This window comes from Dermacentor andersoni, chromosome 1 (assembly GCF_023375885.2).
Source record: "Dermacentor andersoni chromosome 1, qqDerAnde1_hic_scaffold, whole genome shotgun sequence".
NCBI classification, from domain to species: Eukaryota; Metazoa; Arthropoda; class Arachnida; order Ixodida; family Ixodidae; genus Dermacentor; species Dermacentor andersoni.
Genome location: NC_092814.1, coordinates 116,493,371 through 116,516,832, shown reverse-complemented (window position 1 = coordinate 116,516,832; position 23,462 = coordinate 116,493,371). Strand labels below are relative to the sequence as shown.

Here is a 23,462-nt window from a genome sequence, read left to right as displayed (position 1 = left end):
GTATCATAATCGTTGGTGAAATTTTTTGTGCCATTCTGATTTTACTTGTTCTTGAGTCATACAAATAGAGTGACATGAATATAACGCTATGTATATATTTTTCGTGGGAACCTGGAAGGGGGGGACCGTAAGTGCCAAGAAGCGAGGAGCTTGCGGAGTTTTGGCCTAGATAGTAACAGATGTGATGTAGCAGCCAGGAAAGCACAACTCTATATGTTTAATGGGCTTTACTGTGTCAACACACATTTAGTTGATGTGTGAGCAGTAACCAGAATTGCCTGCTGAAAACGAAAAAATTGTTTGTTGTCTAGAACCAGCTCTTTGCGCTTTGTGCTTCTGCTTTCTATGCATTCTATTGCATTTTTGTTGGTGCAGAGAGGATGTCCATCCTAAACACTGTAGGTATTGGCATGACAAAAGGGCTAAGTAGATGCCTTTTTTGCGTTTTGTAGGCTCATCTCATTCTGGAGGAGGCCACGAACCGTTGCGAAGCCCTCCATCTCTTCTGACTCCCCTGAACCTGGCTACAAGCCATTCAGGGCCTCCTCCCCAACCCCAAGGACCCCTTGTCTCTCAACAGTCCTTTTCAGAGCATCTCAGCCATCCGGCTAGTGCAGAGCCCTGGCGGCCACTGGCCAATGATGTGCCACCCCTCCACCACTTACAGGTATCAGTAGATTTTTGCATTCATTTTCCACGTTTACTGTGTGACAATTATAATATTTGCATGAATATAATGTAAAGTGATTTTATGAAAGTACCACCTCAAGAAAGTACCTTGCATTATATTCGAAACGATGCTCATTGTATAACAGAAGATTTTATTCCTATTCCATCCTTCACTATGCAAAAAGTTCAGTCCCTGGATACTTAAGCTATGCAGGAAAGCCAGCCTTTTCATATCTTGAGAGAATACTGGTGCACATGCACGGGCGGACGCTTGTTGGATTGGAGCTGAAAGGTGAACAATGGGAATCGGGTGTGGCAGTGCAGAAGTGTTTGAAGGCCCAGACCACAAATGCATTGTATATTCGAGAGGTGTCATATGTGCAAATGCTGCTGTGCTGTCACACACATCTGACTTCTCAGGGAAGCATGTCACCGGAACCTGTTAGCATATTGCAATGGCTGATACATCATATTAGTGCTTCCCTGTGTGGTACCACCCCTGAAAGCATACAATTCCATAATGGATCACACATTACACTGTACTAACACATTCTATCCATGGCTGTACAGTCGAACCTCGATATATCGAACAGCGCGGTGATCGCAAAATAGTTCGATATAGCCAGAATTCGATATATAAAATCACGTAGAAAACGCGTCAAAAACTAGCGCAAATCAATCAATGAACCAATCGTGGCTCAATAGATACTCACATAAAGCTTCAAACAAAGTATTTATTTAGTTCGCTGAAAGTACTGAAGCAGCGTAGCCTGCTTCATATTGGCAACCGCGTGCTTGACCACGGCGTCCTCAACATAGTCCAAACGGTCCACAAGAGACAGTCCCGTGCCTTCTATTGCGCCGCAGTAGCGGCGTATAACGGCCAAAGCAGCTACAGCCTCAGTTCCAGTCGGGAGCGGGGCAACATCAGCGCTTGCTGGATCAGCCTCGGCAGCGTCTTCGTTTAGCCACTCAGCAGTCACTTCTGCCGCGATCTCCACGTCTGTTAACTCCGCCACTGTTCCGGTGCTGTCGTCACCGCCAACGAAGTCCTCAATGCACATGATGTGTGGCTCAGCACCGACAAAGCGCTCCAACTGGCTCCACGGCCGCCTCGATCACGCGCGCTCGGCGGGGGCAAGCCTCGCCGTGCGCGCATAGGTGTGCGCGTGATCGAGGCGGCCGTGCTGGCTCCAAGCCGCCGCGTGTGTACGCCGCTACGTTCAAATGGCGCCCTCGGCGCAACCGATGTGGGCAGCTGTCGTACGCAGCAGTCTGGAACGCCCATCGCGCCGCCGCTATCTTCGAGAGTGTTGCGGGAAAGCTCGCCTCCTGTCAACAGAGCGCACTTGGTCTGGGGGGCGGAGTTCGATATATCCATTTTACATCCGGCCCCGTTCGAAATAAAGAATTAAAAATGCATGCGATTTTCCATGTGATATAGAAATTGTTCGATATACGCAATAATTCGATATATCCGTGTTCGATATATCGAGGTTTGACTGTAGTTTCTATGTAAATCAGTATTGTTCTATTTTCTGAGTCATTAAAAAAAGTACCCCCTCTTCGTGGTTGTGTTGCATTCATGCAAATACAGTAATTCTTTTTTTTTTTTTTGGCTTTGTGTGTATCAAGACATCCTAGTCTGTTATATTTGCCATTTCTTAATTTTATATCTCATAAATGTCATGCAACAGTTAGGCTTTCTGAAGTGCTACTAGTCAGGAAGGAAGAGATTTTTTGCAGACCGAGGCTCACGAACTCACGAACACTGTTACATTATTGGTACTGTAGCAGTTCGGCATCTCATTGGAACCCCCTATGGACAGACATCTTGCACACCATCTAAAAATTTTACATCTTTTTAAATTATGTTTTTTCAAATCGCCTATTATAGTGATATGTAAAAATAATGCTTGTGCTCTCATACTTTAGGTAATTATTGCATGAATCGCAAAACATGTCATTACTTTTACATAAAGCTACGTTCGTCAAATAAATGACTGCATTCAGTTCATGCTTGTCCGAAGATTCTTTAGTTGTTTTGGTCTGATGCTGTGCACCGCATTCTCTATTGATGGTATGGTTTGTTTGGGTGACACACAGGTAACAAAGGAGAACTTTCAATCACTGCCAGCGTCTTTCACATCTGCCATGGCTCCGGCCACTATACGGCAGCCAGCAGCAGCCTCTCTGAAGCCAAGTCTTCCGCTAGCGCAGTCTCCACCACGGTCTTCCACATCGAGTCCTGTTCCAGTTCAGCAATCATCTGTTCGGCTTGATGTCTCAACATCGGAGCACCGGCATATAGAGCAACACCCAGTGGTGCTGAGCCGGCTAGATATGGCTGAGCAGCGCAGGAAGGAAGCACGGGCAAGAGGCTCAGCTGAAAGTGACTCTGAGGAAGGTTTGTATTTTAGGTTTAGGAGGTCTGTGTTTCAGGATGCAACATTTTGTCTTACTTATTAGTAGTTGTGTTGCTGAAGGCACAGTTTATGTCGAGCAGCTGAGGTCTTTATTGGGGCTGTATGCGCACCCCATCTGCTGCCTTATACAGTGGATGCGCACTAAAAATGATCTCAAAAGTTACTGACCAAGAATAGGCCTCCTGACATATCGATGTTGTGTCATTAGTGTTACAGCCGGACCCATTTATAAGAAATTCGATAGTTTTGTGAAAAGTGGTCATTACATCAGTACTTCATTATATATGGACTTGCCCATGAAAACACCCAGAAATGAGTGGCACTGAAGCTAGCTGGCAGTTACGATTCTACAGCACTTTAATCTGAAAAGCAAATTTTCAGTGTAATATTTGTTCCCAGTGTGTTCCCGTATCTAGTAGCAAATTTCTGTTACAAACGTCTTATCTAAAGAACGAAATGCGGCATCATATAGCTCTTCCAAAATGGCACCTGGTTCTGATCCCCTGTCATTTCGAAACTGCGAGTGCAGCCACTACGTTTTGTTTGAGAGTGTGCGATATATTTTACTACCAATGGGACATGGCTATAGTCTGCACACGAGAGCGAAGCATTCTACCTGGCAGTAGAACGAAGCGTCTACGAACTGTAATCTTCTGGTAATGGTGTAGCAACAGCTGACCCTTTTCAATATTACGTGGTGGTGCACATGGTGCAGCCGCAGCGTTCTCAGATTGCATGAATATTGACAGCAACAATCTTCCTCAGCTGGGCTGAGGAAGATTGGATAGTTCAATATTCGGATAGTTCCTTGTCCGACATATCTTTCCAGAGGTACTCATCCTCTGTGCCATTGAGCGCGTTTGAGACGCGGCACTTCTTGAATGTGCGACGCACAAGGTTCTCTGGTATGCTGGCCCATGCATCCACAATCCACTTGCATAGCGTGGCTGGTGAAGCCCGCTTCAGCCGCCTGGTTGGCATCACTGCAGGCTCACCTGAGCGCATCCAATCTGCGTAACACCGCTTGACCACGTCCTTGAATGGCTTGTTCACGCAAACATTTAAAGGCTGCAGCTGAGACATCATCCCACCCAGGATAATGAGTTCAGTGCTGGATTCGCGCAACAGCCTCTTCACCGAGTCGGCCAGTCGGCCAAATGGCAACGAAATGCGTCCAGGATGAGAATGGACCGGAACGACAACAGTGCGCCGAGCCGCCTACACCAGACGGACTTTATCCAGTGGAGCACAAGATTCTTGTTCATCCAGTCTTTCTCGTGGCATCTCACGACCACATTTTTTGGCAGCTCCTCACTTTTAGACACTGTCTTGCGCTTGAAGGCAACATAGGGCGGGAGCTTGCGTTCGTCTGCCCGGCACGACAACATGACGGTAACTCGCGTTTTCTCGTTGCCAGTGAACCAGACATAAACTTGTTTAGAGCCCTTTTCGTGCATGGTGAGGGGCGATGGCATGTCCAGATAAACTGGCGTTTGGTCAGCTTTGCCGATTTGCCCTAGCTGGAAGTTCTTGGACTTGTGCAGTGAAATAACGTGGCACTGGAAAGCCACAAGCAGCTCTTGAAACGATTTGGGCAGCTTTTGCGAAATCGAAGTTCGGTGGCGTAAGGAAAATCCAGCACGGCACATGTAGCGATAAATCCAGTGCTTGCTTGCTTTGAAGGCGGAGCTCGATAGTCCTTTTTCTCTTGCAAGCTCCTTAGCTTTTGCCTGCGTAAGCTCCACGCTCACAGCTATATGCACGACTCGCTGTTGGTGTACGAACTCCGTCAGGGCGAGTTCGACTTGTGGGAATGTCCCACTCTTCGGGCCGCGAAAGCTCCTTCGCGTTCCACTGCACGTGAAAAGGGCTTCCTTCTGTCGATGCAGAATGTCTACCAACTGGGAAAACCGGGAATCCTCAGGGATTTTGAGTAGTCTGGAAAAACTCAGGAAAAACTCAGGGAATTTGTGCCTCTATCAGGTAAAATTAGCTGTAATTTTATTGAAAGGGTCGAAAGTCGCAGTAATGCTGGCTCGAGTAACAGACAGGAATCGTAATGAATCGTCTTTGACGTCCTGTTGTCGGCTGGAGGAGTTGCCAGCGCATGTCAACGACCGACTTTCCGTATTCCCAATAATTTGAACGGCTTCGCGGCACCACCACGTACCCCATAGAGTCAATGTATCAAAACGTCTGAAATTTCAGACGCAAGAACTCTTCGCCATCCGATTTTTCGGATGTTTTACCGTGACTGCAGGTCCCAAATGGCATTAATCAAAGCCACCACTGCTGCCATTTTGATTACATCGCCACCTCAAACCGGCGCTCTCTCGCACGCAGATCCGTTCCGCTGGCAGTTGTAGCCACGCCATCATTGCGGCAACGCTATGCCTAGCTGCTTCGACGTTCGCTATGAAGCTTCTTGTCTTTGGGTGCCGTGTTTTTATTGAAAGAATTCGCTGCTGTCGGCATTGGCGCAGACTCAAACTTTGTGGTCCTCGCGATTGGCTTAAAAGCTTGGAAAGCATGATGCGTTGCATTATGCCAGTTCCCGAAAGTCAGCTTTGCCTCTGTACGAAAATGTTACTTGGTGAAGCTCACACAAAAGTATTGCGGTGAAGCATAACAAGCGTGAGAAGGGGCTATTGCCACGGGACACAGTATGTATTCCTTAATCATACACGCGTGCACCCGGTATCTCCTGCCACAGTACAAGCACCGATATGCCTAATGCTTGAACTGACAGGCCTTCACAGCGTTTTCAAATGTGCCTGTGGCGGTTTGAGCCCTTAAGGGCAGTAAATGACATGCATTTATTTTTTCCAACTTGCCAATTTTTCGAACATTTTTGCGGCCCCTAAGTAGTTCGAAAACTCAGACGTGGACTGTGCAACTGACCAAGAAGATGCTTCAAATGGTCTGTGGGGCGAACGAGGGGCAGAAGGAGTACACGAACAGAAAGGACCTACGCATTGAGGGATGAACGGGAAAGGAAGCGTGCTGCCGCCGTTTTGAAGGAGCTTGAGCTAAAAAAGCAAAGTGTTGGCTGATGTCGAGATGCAAGTGTTCCTCTTCCAAACCAAAATAAACTCTTTAACCCTTTGAATGTTTTTGCCATACATGTACGGCGGCGGTTTTCTGTCCCGCAAGGTCTTTGCCGTACGGGTACGGTTTCGACCCTCTGTTTGAAATTTCGCGCCCTAATGATGATGCGTGCTTTCAGGGAGGTGCTGCCACCTCTTAGAACTTACAAGAAGCGTTTGAAATTTGTGGTACCTTCTTGGGGAGATAAACAAAACTGATTTCTAGCTTCAGCGCTTCGCGCAGGTTGTGGCAACACCCCTTTTGCGGTTTCGGTTTCGCCGCGTGATCGCAACGGAGGTGTGCGAATTGTCATTTTTCTCTTTGTCGGCACTCAGTTGTAGGGTCGGTGGAAGTTGATTTCTATCTTGATTGGCGCTGCTCTTAGCTTGTTTATCACCGCCGCTCGTGAGGTATTCTCACTCTCAGTGGCAACGCGCTTTCGCAGTTTCGGTTCCGCCGCGTGATCGCAACGGAGGCGTGCGAAACGTGATTTTTCTCTTTGTTGGCACGCTCTCGCAGGGCCGGCGGAAGTTGATTTCTATCTTGATTGGTGCTGCTCTTAGCTTGTTTATCGCCACCGCTCACGAGGTATTCTCGCTCTCTCCGGCAACGCGCTTACGCGAGAGGGTGCCTCAGACCTCTGCCCAAGGCAGCCGCGCACAGAGAAGATGTCATGTGTGCGCCAACACAACTCGTCACCCCAAGAGCAGAACAGACAAGCATTTTAGGTGTGCAGACTGCGATAAGGCGTCGTGCGTAAACCCGTGTTTGAAGGAGTACCACACTCTGAAATACTATTGAACATTTTGCAGTTCTGAGTGATGCAGACACCAAAATACTGTTCCTATTTTTTTTTTACTATTTATTCCCGACTTTACACATTTTGTACATTCAAGATCCGCAATAAAGTAATTTGACCACCTGGGAAAGCTTTTTTTCCAAATAATTTGACCCTCAAAGGGTTAAAGCAGTGAAACACAACATGAGGCGGTGTGCGCGGGCTGAGAGTATGTCAGGACAGTTGAGGTTGACTTACGAGCTGTTGAGAGAGAATCTCAATTGTGACAAAGTTCGGGCCTCATACCACTGAGCTTGCTATCGGTTGATAGAAATAACTCATATTCGAAAGTATTTGCTTTTGTATGCATCCCCTTTTTTATTTGTGTTTGAAAATGTCCAACTCGATTTGCATTTTTTTTTTTAAGACATTTTATTTGCTGTGCATTTTACTAACCCCTCCCTTCTATTCTCTTTTTGAATAACATAAACACTACTCCTTAGTATTCAAATTGGACTAAGTCGTCTTTTTTAAAAATCTTTTTCATATGCTTACTAGAGAGTGACAGCATCGGGCGATATGGTTTCGGCTCGTCTTGACGTAGAATATGTTCTGCATCACTCAGGGAATTTTGCAACGGCACACAGGGAAAACCTGGAAAATTCAGGGAATTTGGAAATGTCAACTTGGTAGACGACCTGCGACGCCATCCGCGAATGCTTCCCTCGTTGACGCCAAACTGCCTCCCGGCCGCACTGTTGCCGATGCCCTGTGCGGCTAAAATAACCTTTCTCTTGAAAGCAGCCAAGTACTGTTTTCATGGTCCGGACATCTTGGTCCTTCAATGCGGAATAAAAAAGATGCACTTCGCGAAGCATGGTTTGCACATGTGCTGCCAAGGTGCACACTCAACAATAAAGAAATGATGCTGTAATCACGCAGCAATAACGAAACCAAGCTGTAGCCACGCAGCAATAAAGAAGCCAAGCCGTAGCCACGCAGCTATAACGAAGTCAAGCCATAGCCATGCAGCAATAACGAAACCAAAACTTGTAGCCCAAATTTCTGACTGAAATTTTTGTTCGGATCTGCATATAGTACAAGGCGAAAATTTGGGACACTAATAATAGGAAAGAACATCATATTATACGCGGGTTTTTATGGTATATACGTTGATAGTTTCAGTAAAGAAAGATTTCGTTGAGAGGTAGCGCTCGTCCTGTCTTCTTCTAATCTGTGTGTGTGTGACTTCATGCTGCAATCCAAGAGTATGTTATCGTACGAACTCGCCCAACTTTCTATCCTTTTGTGATTATAACTGAGAGATTGTTATATCTGGGATCATTATAAGTGGGTTTGACTGTACCACATTTTCTTATAGTTAGGCGCATTGCGAGTCCATGATGAGTAGAGTTGGATATGGTGCCTATACTCAAAGAAAATGTCATTGAACTTCAATATAACAAATCAGATATAACGAAGTAAATTTTAAAATTTGGCTGGTCATGCTTTATTTCAGTGCATATTCTGCTGCTGTAACAAAAACTTGTGATCTGATACATTATCTGGGTTAGCGAAGTGAATATTTCTTTTCAAGACACTCTTGTATTTTGGTTCTGTGGTAGCACTAATGTTGAATACAGTTGCCGATTGATTTTTCAGGAGCCTTGTTTTTCGTACCTGTGCTATTATTTGGACTTCCCCTTGGCACTGCCACCTACCTCTAGAACCAATGTGTATTGGCAGCTGAAATTTCAGACACCACATGGTGTGCTGCTAGATTTTTCTGACATGATTCATGTGTGCGGTGCTGCAAACACGGTTGTTGTGAACAGAGTTCACATGTTGACTCAACAGCAAAGCACAACTTCAGTTTCTGACTCTTGATCAAGCAGTGCTGATTAGGCACAGTGGCCTAGGCAGTATGGCTGTGAGGAAATTTGCCAACTACCAGTGAAGCAGCTGATGACTAACTTTCACGGGAAGCTCCCTGTTAATATGTTCATGCCAGAAGACTTCATCAGCAGTCGAGAGTGAGATATGCACTGGCTTGACCGACTGCAGTAGTAGCAAAGTTCACGTCCATGCATGGTTTCCTCTGTGCATGAAAGAGTTGGTCCGCGACTGTATAAGGAGCTAATTGTAATAAAACATTGATTTGGAGCATGTGGCTTAGTTGGACAGCAGCTGGCAAACCAACGTGCCGATCTCATGTGATTGAACTATTGCTAATATGCAACGATGCAGAGCACATAGGTGTAATTTGTTGTTTCCATGCCATGTATCCACACGGCAAGCCATGAAAAATCTCCAGGAGACTGTTTGCTGCCCTGTTGGAGGCATCATGCTTGAACTTTTTTCGCATAGACTTTATTGAAATTTTTTGCTAATATCAACGCTTATCAATGGCTGATACAATAATGAAGGTATTTTCGTGTCGGATATGACTTCGTTATAACAAGGTTTGTATCTGTATTTCAGTGTCTGAGCAGAGCATGGTTTTCTTTTTTTTATCTCTCTTTTCCTTTTACGAGAAATGAGAAACTAAGCAGACCATGTCTTTGGCAACCTACTACTGGAGAACGCTTACTTTAAACCCTTTGTCACTACTTGAATTCATGAAAGTACTGTAAGTATTGGCCTGCGGCCCCTTAATTGCCTGAAAAGGAATCTGCTGCACAATTAAAATAAAGAGGATGAGGACATCTGGTGGCTGGCACTTGGAATTACAAGCATGCTATTTGTGTGGCTTGTACGTGTCTTTTGTAGTGTAAGCTTAATGATTGTACCAGGGTTCTGTAATGGCCTTTGAAACCATTGAAAAACCATTGAATGTAAAATGGCCTTGTTCATAGCCCTGAGAGCTCATGCATTTCATGGATTGCTTAAAGTTATTGAAGTTGCCTTTTGGTTAAGCTTACTGGCTTTTATTTGTGTATTTATCTACGAGGTTTTGCAAGCAGAGTCAAGCCAATCTAATGTGATTAGCATCTTTGTGGTAGGAAGCCATCTAGTTTGTGGTGGCTGGTAGTGGTTTATATTAAGCTACTGTAATTATGGGGAAAAGAATTAGCGAGCACTTTTTTGTTTCATGTGCAATAAAAAATTGTTTGCTCATTCGGTTTTCATACAATGCAGTGAAAACGGTGTTTTCGAGTTGCCAGGCATCGGCGGCTCTAATCCTTGAAAATATTTTGTCACTGCCTTGAAAGTTTTTTTTCCACAAGAAGTGCTACGAACCTTGTTATCTTGAGGGTTCTATAGCACCATTTAGAAATGTTATATGTACTTGATGTGAACAGTAGAAAACAGCTAGCTTGCTGAGGTTGAAATTATCAGGTTTGATGTACAGTAAAAGCTCGTCAATTCGCTACTCGTTAATTCGAAATTTCGTATAATTTGAAGTAGTCGCCGCGGTCCGTCCAACAATGTATTGAAAGCAATATGTAACACATCCCGCTTATTTACACTGAAATCCGCACCGCCACCGATAATTCTAACTCCGCGTCATCGTGGATGGGGAGGGTGCTAGTGCGCGGGAGCACGCTGACGTCGCCGCGCGGGTCGCGCAGCTTTGCTTTTTCGATCAGCGGCAAGGACGATAACACCGTCGCCGCGCGCCCTGTTCTTTGTGTACGAGCGTGCGAGGGTGAGCCGGCGAACGCTGCTCAATCTCGCGTGCGCGAGAGGGGAAGGTGCGCGAGGCAGGGGGGCGAGGCGAGGGAGGGACGGGGGGACGATCTTCGGCGGCTGCTGCTTACAGCGCGGCCATGCAGGCGCTGCATCGTGAAAGCGATCTGCGACGTGGCCAAAGTGTGTGCCCGCGTGGGCCTCATCTTCAAAGCGATCTGTGATGTTTGCAGAGTGCACTTAGTGCCGGTAGCTTCATATGCGATGTGCTTTCTACGTTTCGTTCGCGTTGAAGCGAGAGCTGTACGAATGTCAATTCGCTCGCTGCTACTGCTGCGTGTCCTCACTCCAGCGTTCTTCAGCGAGTTTCCGCGGGCATCGAGCGAGATGCGTTCATGCTTACCTGTGTACGCGTAGAATTTATTTAGTAAGCGAATGCGTACAAGTTTATACGGCCGATAAAACTATTATCCTTACTTCGTATAGCTATCTACTAATTTTCTATCGCAATCGATGCTTCACTTTTCGCGCGAGACTGCGGCATCTTTTTTTTCCTCCGCCCCTGTCAGCGCAACGAACGCGCGGATGGAGTAAGAGCCATCTCGACGTCGGGCGCGTCAGACCGCGCTGGCCGCGTCCGTTTACGTTGGCTACGCCAGTGCTTCGAAGTATAGACATCGTCCACGCCAACGTGACGTAGCGTGTGCGCGCATGCTGCCGCCACGTCAGACTCTATACGCGCCTTAACCGAGCGATTTTTTTCTCTGACTTTCATTAGTTAGAATTTTTTATAATTCGAATTTTCATAGCATCCCCGCGGAATTCGAATTAATGAGCTTTTACTGTATAAGGTTCTGAGGGTACTTTATTATGACTTTCTTAACTTAGCTGCTTTATGTTAATGTGTGCAACATCTCTTTGTAGTTTTGTGTGAAAGGCCATGATGAAAAGTTCATGCTTTTTTTTTTTTGCAGATGATGACTGGGAACTCACTCTGCAGAAGCCTGTCATTTGGTCAGGTCCCCCGTTGTGTCTTGATCTCAACCCTAAAGTGAGATAGACTTCCATCTTTTTGTATTTGGTCTTAGCACGCCACACCTGATTTTAAACATTTTAGAAATTGAGGACAGCCATCCCTTTTATGAGTGTATTAAGAGAATATTAACTAGTAAATAGTAGCTTCCTCTATGTGTGAAGTATTGCGAGCAAGAAGTAGTGTTGAAGTTTTTTTATCAATGCTTTTGTAAAGTCTAAGTAATGCATTGCGGAAATTAAAAAAATAAAAGTAAATTATAGGCTTACATGTCAGGTACATTGTAGCTTTGTTTGGGTTGGAGAAGGAGGCAAAGAGGCATGGCAAATTATCCTTAGCAGTTTCTACAGACTGCTGTGAAGTAATAAAGCAAAATACTGCAATATGCATGAAGTGTAGTAAGTTGCTGATGCACCGAACACTGCACTTACCGCCGTATTCAGAAATTAATCTCAAATTGAAGCACAGGCATGACTTAATCTGTATGATGCCTGGAGTGAACGTGGCCAAGACGCTCATTGTGTTTCTCTTGAAGTGTTCTTATCGGGAATTATTTTGTCCAAGTCACATATGGGCTTGAAGTTAAGGCACATTTCTGAATGAGGGGATAACTCTCTTGCATAACTTTTCTAAAATTTTTTGTTATTGATCCAGCCCTCATACTTCATATAGAAGTAACACATTCCCACTTATTTCCCCATGACTTATAGATTACTATGAAATGCAGAAAGGCATTTGCATTAAAAATATATATATATATTATCTGCATAGTTCACTTTTTGTCAAAATAAAGCATCACCACTCAGAAAGAACAAATTGGACCCCCCCTACCCCTCCCTTTTTTTTACATGTGGTTGCTGTTAAAGGAAATATGAACTGATATGTTACACTGAATGCAAATTTTAAAGGTACACTAAAGGGACATACTAAGTGAAACTAAAGTGATAGATTAGTGCTCGAGAATCTCTAAGGCGGCAATATTATCGCGAACAGGCCCTTAATAATAGAGAAATCGAGGTAAATGCGGGACTCCCTTGGGACGTTAAGCACTTGCCCGATGACGAAAGCACTCCTCAGTTGAATTCAGTCACTAGTACTCAACTACCCATTGCAAAAACATTTTCGTATCATAAGATGAAATAAAATGCTACTTGTCCAGTTTCATTTCATATTTACAAAAAAGAACTAATCGAAATTACCGTTGACAATAACGTGGGCGGTCGAAAGGTTTCATTTTCACTCGATTCTGCGCTGCCCACGCTTTCGCGTTTCAGTAGTTTCGAGATTGCTAGCGCTTCGCTAGTTTTGCTGGCTCGCGAAATTCGCACAAACTGCAAGTAGCAGAGAATTCAACTTCCATGTAATATCGCGGAATAACTGAACGGTCTACAGCACTTGACCAAAAAGAAGCTGCAGCAGTAAATCCGGCGCTCTGTTTTGGCTCGGTGCCGCTGTCTGTCAAGCGCCGCTTTACTCGCTGACTGCAGCAAAAGGTGGTGATGGCGTATGCAACATCATCACTCCCCTGGTTGGGTGGCAGGAGATTTGAATTTCAAAAAAGGTATTTGGACCCTTCAGATACAATTTTCTCATAAGCTTAGTCTTTTCTTGGCACGAAACAAGCGTTGCGAGGTTCCTGGAACGGTATTTCACCAGTCCACGTCGACTTACTATTTGCTTTTAGTGTCCCTTTAATGAACGCATAGGCATTGCCTTTTCACTGCAAAAGTCATGCAAAACCTGGAAAAGCCACGGAATATATTCAGTGAGATTTCCTAGACACCCTGATTTATGAACCTGGGTGCCTTTCCTGTATCTATTTTTGTGTGCCAGTCTAAAAGGTTTTTTGTTTCATGAAGGGCCCTTGTCGAAGGAAAATGATAAAACAGGGTGTCTACCAACCGGGAAAACCGGATATTCTCAGGGATTTTCAGTAGTCTGGAAAAACTCGGGGAAAACTCAGGGAATTTGTGCTTCTATCAGGAAAAATTAGCTGTAATTTCATTGAAAGGGAACCCAAAGTTACAGTAATGCTGTCCCGAGTAACAGAGAGCAGTCGTAACGAATTGTCTTTGACGCCGCGTAGTCAGCTGGAGGAGTTGCCAGAGTACAGTCAACGAGAGACTTTCCAGATAATTTGGATGGCTTCGCGGCGCCATATGTACCCCATAGGGTCAATGTATAAGAACGTCTGAACTTTCGGATGCAAGAACCCTTTGCCATCCGATTTGCCGGACTTTTTGCCATGACCACAGGTCCGAAATGGCATTAATAAAAGCCACAACCGCCGCCATTTTGATAACCTCGCCGCCTCGAACCGGCACACTTGCATGCAGATTCGCTGGCAGCCGTAGCCGCCACCGCGGCAGTGCTAGGCATGGCTGCTTCGAGGTTCTGTATTAAGCTTCTTGCCGTTCTGTACCGTGTTTTTAATTGAAAGAATTCGCCCCTGTCAGCAATGGCACCGACACCACAAAGGCGGTGTGCACCTATGACCACAAAGGCGGTGTGCCTTTGTGGTCATCACAATTGGCTTCGAAGTGCGGAAAGCACGGCACGTTGCATAATGCCAGTTCCCAAAAGTCAGCTTCACCTCATTACAGTAATGTTACGCTGTGAAGCTTAACAAGTGTGGGAAGGAGCAACTGTCACGGGACACAGTATGTATTCCTTAATTATACACGCGTGCACCCTCCATCTTCTGTCATAGCACGAGCACCGATATGCCTAATAAGTATACTGGCAGGCCTTCAGAGCTTTTTCGGGCGTGCCTGTGGTGATTTGAGCCTTTAAGGGCTGTAAAAGACATGCATTCATTTTTTCGGATGTTTTCGCGGCCCCTAGGGAGTCAGAAAAATCGGACGCTAACTGCACAACTGTCGAAGAGGATGCTTCAAATAGTCAGTGTGGCGAACATGCAGCGGAAGGAGAACAAGAAGACAAAGGACCTATACGCATTGAGAAATGAACAGGAAAGGAAGCATGCTGCCGCTATTTTGAAGGAGCTTTCACTCTAAAAGCAGTGTTGGTTGACACCGAGATGCAGGTGTCCCTCATCCAAGCAAAAAAACTCTTTAAAACAGTGAAACGCAACACTGAGGCGTTGTGCACAGGCTGAGAGTATGTCAGTACAGTTGAGGTTGACTTACCAGCTGTTACGAGAGAATCTCACTTGTGATAAAGTTCAGGCTTCATACCAATTGGCTTGCTATCAGTTCATAGAAATAGCTCATATTTGAAAATATTCTGTATGCATCCCTTTTTAATTCGTATTTGAGAATGTTTGACTCAATTTGCAATGGGTTTTACTATTTCTTTCGGAGATATTTAATCGCTGTGCATTTTACTAGCCCCTCCCTTCTGTTTTCTTTTTGAATAAGATAAACACTACCCCGTACTATTCAAATTGGATTAAGCTGTTTTTTTTTTTTTTTTTTCTAACATGCTTGCTAAGTGAGTCACGCCATTGGGCGACATGATGTAGGGAGCCCATGTTGACATAAAACAAAGTTCTCTGTCTCTCAGGGAATATTGCAAAGGCATTCAAGGAAAACCTGGAAAACTCGGGGAATTTGGGAATGTCAACTTGGTAGACACCCTATAATAGCACTGCATGTTAATGGTTATGTTGCTGGCAATACTTTACATCAGAAGCTAAGTAGACTACAATTGGTTATTGAAATAATACCTCCATGTCCTCTCTGGTTACACTCTACACCACGAGATGGCACCACCAACCTGGCTGCTTATATCTATGTCTCTCTTGACCTGATATTACATAATTGCAGACAGGCTGAAACTATTATTTCTTTGCATTGGCATATATTCTAGTGTGTATCAAGTCTGTACTACATGGATATTGGAGTAGCTTGAACTGTTCGTATACAATCCATTCCTTGCATTTTTTTTATGGTTTACTGTTGTTTGGAAATGTGACTGATTTTTTTTTATTATTATTATTTTCAGAAGTTACAGTTTTTTAGCAATTTCGAGCTCACAAGTCACCAGAAGAAAAGAGGTAAGTTTAAATTAAAATATGAAAGATTGTTGTAAGCTGCAAGTTATGTTGCTCAACTAATTTCGCCTAAAAGTGTTTCTGATGGGTCAGTGTAAAGATATTGATATCCTAAAGGAATGCAACCCTTGCCCCCAAGCTGCTTTAGGCAAATCATGCAACTTTTCAGCCGTTTTCAGGCACCTTGCAACTTTATCAGGAGCCGGCAATCACACATGACCCAGTCTTACCACATCAGCAAGATCAGCGTCGCTTGCTTGCATGGGTAGCCATATCTCTGTATTCCACGCCTTCCGTCGTCATTGGTTGCCGATGACAATTTGAAACTTATCTACCTTTTCACCTGTCAGATCACACAATACAAAGTAGCTTTGCCGCTGCAAATAATAATAATAATATTTGGGGTTTTACGTGCCAAAACCACTTTCTGATTATGAGGCACGCCGTAGTGGAGGACTCCGGAAATTTTGACCACCTGGGGTTCTTTAACGTGCACCTAAATCTAAGCACACGGGTGTTTTCGCATTTCGCCCCCATCGAAATGCGGCCGCCGTGGCCGGGATTCGATCCCGCGACCTCGTGCTCAGCAGCCCAACACCATAGCCACTGAGCAACCACGGCGGGTTGCCGCTGCAAAGAAAAGTAAACAGATTTGCTTATCTTGGGCAAATCATATCCTTATCACTATTGGGCAGCAGCAGCTAAGACACAGCAACGAAAGCAACTCCAGGTAACTAGGCAGATCTTGAAATGTCAGCCTTGGAACGCGCAAAGTGCGTAGCTTGCTGCTGCCATAATGTGTGGGAAAGAACCGCGCCAGTGATTCAAATTCGCTTCACCCAACAGGAGTTCTCCCCGTGCACCACGTGACTGCAGTCATGAATCTGGAAGCTAGTTTTCCCTTTTCATTCTGACTTTTGTTGCTCTTATTTCTACATGAAGAAATACGGCGCTGCCACTATCTGAATCATCAATCTCTCATGTTTACGGTGATACCAAGATAGCGGCACTGCGTCAACAGAAAGGCGCGCTCGTGTGATCAGCGGTGCGACAGCACCTCCCGAAGCCTCATTTTCTTTCCGATTTCAAAGACAAAACACTAAAAAGTGCAATTTTCTCAAATTATGCTGTGTATTTCTTCTAAATATTTTGTCATGATATAAAGAAAGGTCTTAGGATTGCAAAAAAACATCTTTTTCACCAGGTCGACCATTTTTCTGCCACTTCCTCACTTAAATTCTCTGTCTTTATGTTTTGGGTGATACAAAATTTGGGTGATAGGCACCTTTGCACCATCCAGAGATGTTCACATCATTGAGGTAGCACTGTATACAGAAAAAAAAGAGCACTTAAACGTGCACCAGCACATGCATAGTACTTAGGACAGCTCGTGTTATGGGTTCACAAGGTGATGTGTCTGCAGTTCAAGGACACCTTGGTGCATGTCTTGGCTTCATAATCTTGCCGAGTAATGCCAGACTCGGCTGTCACTAATTCAGACTCAGCGGTCACTAAGTGCCATGCAATCCGTATCTTAAAGGGACACCAAAGTGAAACACTCAATTAGTTTAGATTGATAAAGTATTCTTAAAGAACTCTACCTTTATTTATTTCGTGGTAATAGGTTATTAGAAGAGAAAATGACAAGTCAAAGTTTCGTTTTTGAATTTTGCTCCAGAACTCCGGGGCTGGTATGTTGGTGTGATGTCACTAGTTACAGAGTATTTTTTCACATTTCGGCTGTTGCAGTTTCTTAAAAGTTCCGAAGTCCAGTCTTTGCCTCGTGTAAAATACAATGTAGTCCATTTTTCGGATAAACATTTAACTAGGCCCAGGCAGACGGGAGTCAAAATTCACGCCATCATGGCGAGCTGGTACGGGAATTTCAATGCGTCGCCGCCGCTCGTCTTTTGTTTTCGTGCCTTTTCTAGCTTACCAAGCATCTTCTTGGGCTACGAGTGTCTTTTTGGGTATTGTGGCATGGTAATTCACTAATGCAGCTCAAGTTATTTTTCTTTTTAATGTCCCTTTAAATGCACTTTTGCTAGAGGTCAAAGGAAAGGCTAAACTTTCCAAACATGGCAGCTTTGCTCTTGCTTATTCATCACAAGACATCTGTTGTAGTATTCATATAAGGGACAAATAATAAAAGTTCCACTGTACTTCATTTCTTTCTTTGTGCTAAAATTTATATTGTAGAAGTATGAAATTCTGTTGCCAGAATGCATGGTTCTCCAGTGCCTGAAAGGATTGTAACGTTAGTAACCTTCTTTCTCATCTCTCTCTCTCTCTCTCTTTTGCCGCTACGGATATTGTTGCTGTACACCTGTTAACCATGTACTTTCACATTTCAAGCTGACTTTACGTCTTGCTTTTTTTTTGTCTGTGCTGTGCACCATGGGGGGGGGGCTCTGTCACCCATTTTTGCATGCTCTATTGTTTTGGTTGAAGTTTAGGCTGTGAAATGGTGTGAAAGCCTTCGTGAAGCCTTGGTGGCTTTTTGCTTTCACTCCACAGCATCACTGCTGTGACTGTTGTATCGTCTCCTCTTGTGTTGAAATAAGCTAATTTGATTTAATTTGATTTGTAGTGCTGGAGATCATGTGCAAGGATAGAGCTTTGTGTTGTCTGAAACCATCTTTTGTTTAAATAATGAGGCATGGATTTCATTTTCTTTTACATTACAGTCATTGCAGATTTCGCTCTGTTGGATGGGCATATGGGGAGCGTTGCCCTTGTGCCTTGAGCTTTTTCTTCTTGTAAATGAAACCGGTAATGCCTTTCTTTGAGTCAAATTATCATGTAAGCTAGGAAAAATAAGGAAGACAAAATTATTTGTATTTTGCTGTCATATATTGCAAGATATGATTGTACATCCTTCTGACATGCTTTGTTATGGCAGTGTTGTTTAGTTGTTCCTGATCACTTTTCTTTTTTAGAACTAGAACTGGAACAATTTATTCGGCATTGGACACGTCTTTATGGGAGAGAGGAGCGACTGTGTGCAACACCACCCCCACTTCTGAAGTGTGTGGATCAGGAGGAGCCAGCAGCACTATCCAGTGAGCAGCTGCAGCAGCAGCAGCAGCGGCTGTTTGATCAGCTGTCACCACGCAAAAATATGCGGGAGCCGGACCAGCAACTTAAGCGTCAGTTCCTCCTTCTGTTGGGGCTCTCATCCACTGGGACCAATGAAGGCAAGGAGCACATCTCTCTTCTTTCTGTGGTGTTAGTATTGGCAGCCATGGCTCTGGTTGTAGCCACCAAGGCCGTGCACTTTTTTTTTTTTTTGTAACTGTTGCCTGGTTGCTCAGCATGCAGATCGGAGCAATGGACACTGTATGACATCTCAGCCAACATCAGCAGGCAGCCACTGTCAAGGGATACTGTTTTGCGCCCATGACTTGATGTTACAGCTGCAAAGCAGACAATAAGAGCTCTATTGGAATTTTTTCATGCCACAGGACTGGTCAAATGGCTTTAGTATGGCCATTGTGCAATTTGCATATGCATCCCCTCCTTCCCTCCTCGTCATCATTTTTCTGCATTTCTTTCGTTCCGCTTTTCTCCAAAGCGCAAAGCAGCTAGAGCACATCTGCTGATCTCCCTGTGTTTCAAGTTGTTGGTTACAGCAGTTCAGAATTAAGGGAGCAAATTTGCCGGAGGAAAGTGCAGGCAGATGTGTGCTTTTACCATTAGTGCATGTACTGAGGTGGCAACTTTCACGCTGAAGGCTGCAAGCACGGGTGGAATTGCAATGTGTCCACCGTGTGGCTTTGAGGATGCCATAGCAAATTAGTGGACAGCTAGCTATACGAAGTAAGGATAGTAGTTTTATCGACCATATAAACTTGTGAACATAGGCATACTAACTAATTTAGCAAGCATGGCATCATGCGTGCGCAAGCAAACGTGAACAGATCTCACTCGATGACCGCAGAAACTCGCAGTCACAACACTGGAGTGACGAAGCATGGCAGCAGCAGCTAGTGAGTTCACCTTTGTGCTACATCTCGCATCAGCATGAACTAAGCCGCGAAAACACAGTGTGCGGCAGACTCTGTTCCCATCGCAGATGGCTTTCAAGATACAGCGGCTCGGGCGCCTGTGCGCGCCCGAGCTGCCCAGAGTTGAACCCCCCTCCTCCTCCCCATACCCTCCCCCGGGATCCTTGCGTGCGGCGGAAGACGGCACACTTTGTCCTTGCTTTCCTTGCTTGTGCGCGTGAGATTGAGCCGCGATCGCCGGCTCACCCTCAGACACTTTCACTTGCACATACAGCAGCATACGGCGTGTGGCTACAATTTTATCGCCCTTGGACTTTATATTGAATCTTACGGCGACACTGACAGCAACAGCAGAAATGCGCCTGGAGTGTCCATTTAATTGCTATCGGAATAAAATGTAGAAAAATATGGAGCACTTATTAAAGTGGAGCTTTCTTTGCAAACTCTCCTGGACTTTTTTTACTGTGGCTGATGGCTGCTGCTGCTGTCGTGCTGAATAGCTCACACTAAAAAAAATTTAAAAATAATTGCGTCTTTGATGCCGAGATCGAACCTTGGCCCCCAGTTCAGCAGCCAGATGCTCTAACCATTAGGCCACAATTGCATGTATTTATATCGTGCCAACGCCAACTACCTCTTGAGATGATTGCCGCATGTTGATGATGATGATTTTCATGATATGGCACATACCCACAATAGGGGGATTGGCCAAGAAATGTTTTTAATATTATCGCTTAAATTTTCAATGTCACCGTGTAGTGTAAATCGTGAAATTAAAAAAAATAATATTTATTATATGCCGACTACTTTTTTGCCAAAACTGCATCTGCCAAAGCACATAAACCACCTATGCAAGCAACTATCCGCATAGCTAAAATTAGTTCTATCAAAATTATGGATAATTTATCTTTAAAAGACTTCTGTAATCTTGAGTTGATGTTGGGACGATCATATGACAAGGAAAAAAAGAAAAAGAATTACCAATTTCATTTAATTTCATTAAGGGAGGTGAAGGGGGGACACTATGCCTCTTACACGAACCTCTTCTGTATAACCAATATCTCTTTTTGTTTCACAGAGTATTTCATGATAACGGGTACATTTATTTAGCAACAAGATCTTGCTCAAACACTTTAAAAATGTGCATGTTGCCCGTCCAGCTGTTTTCATGCTTTTCTAAACCATTTATGTACTTTTCTAACACATCTTTGGGCACCACTGTTTTGTTGCAGACCATAGTGAGGAGTGATGAAGTGGTGGTTTTTAACATTTAGATTGAAGCTATGAACCAGCGACTAGTACTTATTGCTTTCACATAGTCTGCCTATTCTAAAAGCTCCATTTGCAATTACTTTCATGAACCTGCTCTGGAATGCACTTTTGGTTGCTTAAAAAGCTACTCCAAAGGGACGTGGGCCAGTAATGGCACTATATTTGATTTAATGTTTGAAGTTATTCATATTCAATTTGTACGTATTCAACGTTTTTTATATTTGCACACCTTACTGAATTCACATCATGTGCCACAAAGACAAGAGTTCTGTCATTTCTGAGGTAGGAACTGCAAATTTTTCTAGCCTTTTAAAACCTCCATGAATGTTTTGCTGAGGGGTCTTTATAGCTCCATCCCGGCATACATGAACAGGGCCTTTCAATTAATGTGCGCACTGGATCAAATAGCAATAGGAGGTGTACTGCATGACAGTAAGAACAAAGTGAGTATTATTGAATCTACATTCTTTAAGGGGAGATGCGGGTTGAAAAATTGGATAAAAAAATATTTTTTTTTATTATTGCAAGACTAGGCTTCAACATTCTATTTTTATAATGCAAAAAGATCAAGATGTTTTGTCAACCAGAAGGCTGCGAAAAATGATTCTAATCCAAACATGGTAGCTGCAGCGGTTTCATTTTTCCATTCATTCTCGCTTGTGATGAACTCTCAATCACAAGTTTTGCCCAGACGATGAGCTTTCCTAGTGCAACAACAAGCGAGCACTAGCCCTGGCTGAATTGGTACCAGCTCATTCACCAGTGCTCAGGCAAAGGCTAAGCTTTGTGCAAATCAGAGGCTGACAACTAACAAGCTGTTGTTCCACTGTATTCAGGGAAAACTCTAATATTTGGCTCTCTCTCAGCAGCAAGATTTGCTTGCTGTACCCTAAAACAAGATCCACTCGATGCACTGTTGTGGATTTGGCCACTCCTATAGTCAAACTGTGGTTGAACAGAGGCCACAAAAGCAGGTTTGGCATCCTTTCAACTGGGGGGCTGATTGCATTGAGCAACCCAACTGACCAGAGAAGAATTGAAAGAATTTCTGGAACACAGACAGCTGAAGTTAAATCTTGTCACTGCAGTGTAGCAAAGAAAGCCCAGCTGGAGGAGGAAGCTTGCAAGGGTTCTCAGAGTACCACCTACGCAGCAGGAGGATGAAGAACCACTTCTTTGCTGCAAAAGCAGCAGAGTAATTGAGGCTGGCGAAAGTGACTTGTATAACCAATAATTTTGTATGTCCTGAGTACTTTGTTATCGAGGCAGTTGACTACACTTAAGCATAGGTCTGGGCTATGGTAGAGAACCGATAAAGTTTTTCACAACTTCTGGAAAAATTGGTCTGCATTATGGCAAAATTTCATGCAAATTGATCGTATGCAACAGTAGTGAGCATGTTTAGAAGCTTTCAATTTCGTTTTTCTCTTTTCTTCAATCTTATGCTGTGCTTACTACATGTGTGCAAAAATTCTTGTACTTAATGTGACTCAGTTTTGGCAAAATTTTGCATGCACGTGCACAAGGATGTGTAAAATGCAAGTATCTAGGTTTTATTTCACTTTCCAAACTTCTGGTTATGTTCTTTAAGAAACCAATCATATGTGTTCTTGATAACTGTAGTCTTGATGACATCTTTTTTTCTTTAAATAATAAAGCTAACAGAGTAATTTTAGAGCCTATTTGTGATTACTTATTTAAAAGGAGCAATACAGGCTACTTTAACATACTCCCCTAATCCTGGTATGAAGCCCAAATCTCGCACAAGAGACCCTACTTTTCTCACATACAGGAAGCACAGAAAAATAGCCAGATAATATATTGGAAAACCAATCTTGTATTCGAAAATAGAATGAACTCTATATTGCATGAATTCATCTAAATAACTTCGTCAATAACGACCACAGATCTCTGAGACGCTCTTTCCTTACGGGGCCCAAATAAATCAATCAATTTGATTGACAGTTTTTTAATGTATTGTTAAACAGCGCCATTTGCATTCTTTAACGAGCAATGCCATGCACCTTTTAAAATGACTTCACTTTCACTGTTGATCAGATTTGACAGTTGGCACATTGGGGAGTCTGGAAAAATAAAACTTCGACTGGAAGTATCGTCGAAACTAGTTGCCAGTGCTTAGCACTTCCCCAAACAAACAACACAAAATTTGCACTTTCGTCGATTGGCAACATTATTTTTAAAGGACATTCAGCAGTGAAGACTCAGGAGTTTCTGTTGGGTTACCATTCCGACTACAATGAAGGCACCAAATAGAACAACGGACGAAGGAAGGCGACATGAGACAACCACGTAGGCGCTATTTTTCTGTGCTTCCTTCGTTCGTTGTGTTATTTGGCGCCCTCGTTGTAATCATGTATAACCAACTCGCCCACCAGCACGTGCTCAGTACCATTGTGACATTTACTCTGTTTTAATGATGTCTCAAACATCAGTCATGCTCGAGACTGCGTGTTGGTTTGATGGTTGTATTCGACTAATTTCAAGTGCAACTTTGTTTTTGTTTCACCACGGATTGCTTTTAACC

At 43.9% G+C, this 23,462-nt stretch overlaps 1 protein-coding gene across 1 annotated transcript in view; it reads left to right on the top strand.

Moving 5' to 3' along the window:
- The window catches only part of LOC126543877 (uncharacterized), a 204,754-nt gene that overhangs the window by 122,105 nt on the left and 59,187 nt on the right, over positions 1-23,462 (top strand). Inside the window, exons 8-12 of the mRNA XM_050191008.3 lie at positions 453-667; positions 2,776-3,076; positions 11,565-11,641; positions 15,590-15,641; positions 18,578-18,835. Coding sequence (XP_050046965.1) covers positions 453-667; positions 2,776-3,076; positions 11,565-11,641; positions 15,590-15,641; positions 18,578-18,835 — 903 coding nt within the window. The remainder of the gene's footprint in view (positions 1-452; positions 668-2,775; positions 3,077-11,564; positions 11,642-15,589; positions 15,642-18,577; positions 18,836-23,462) is intronic.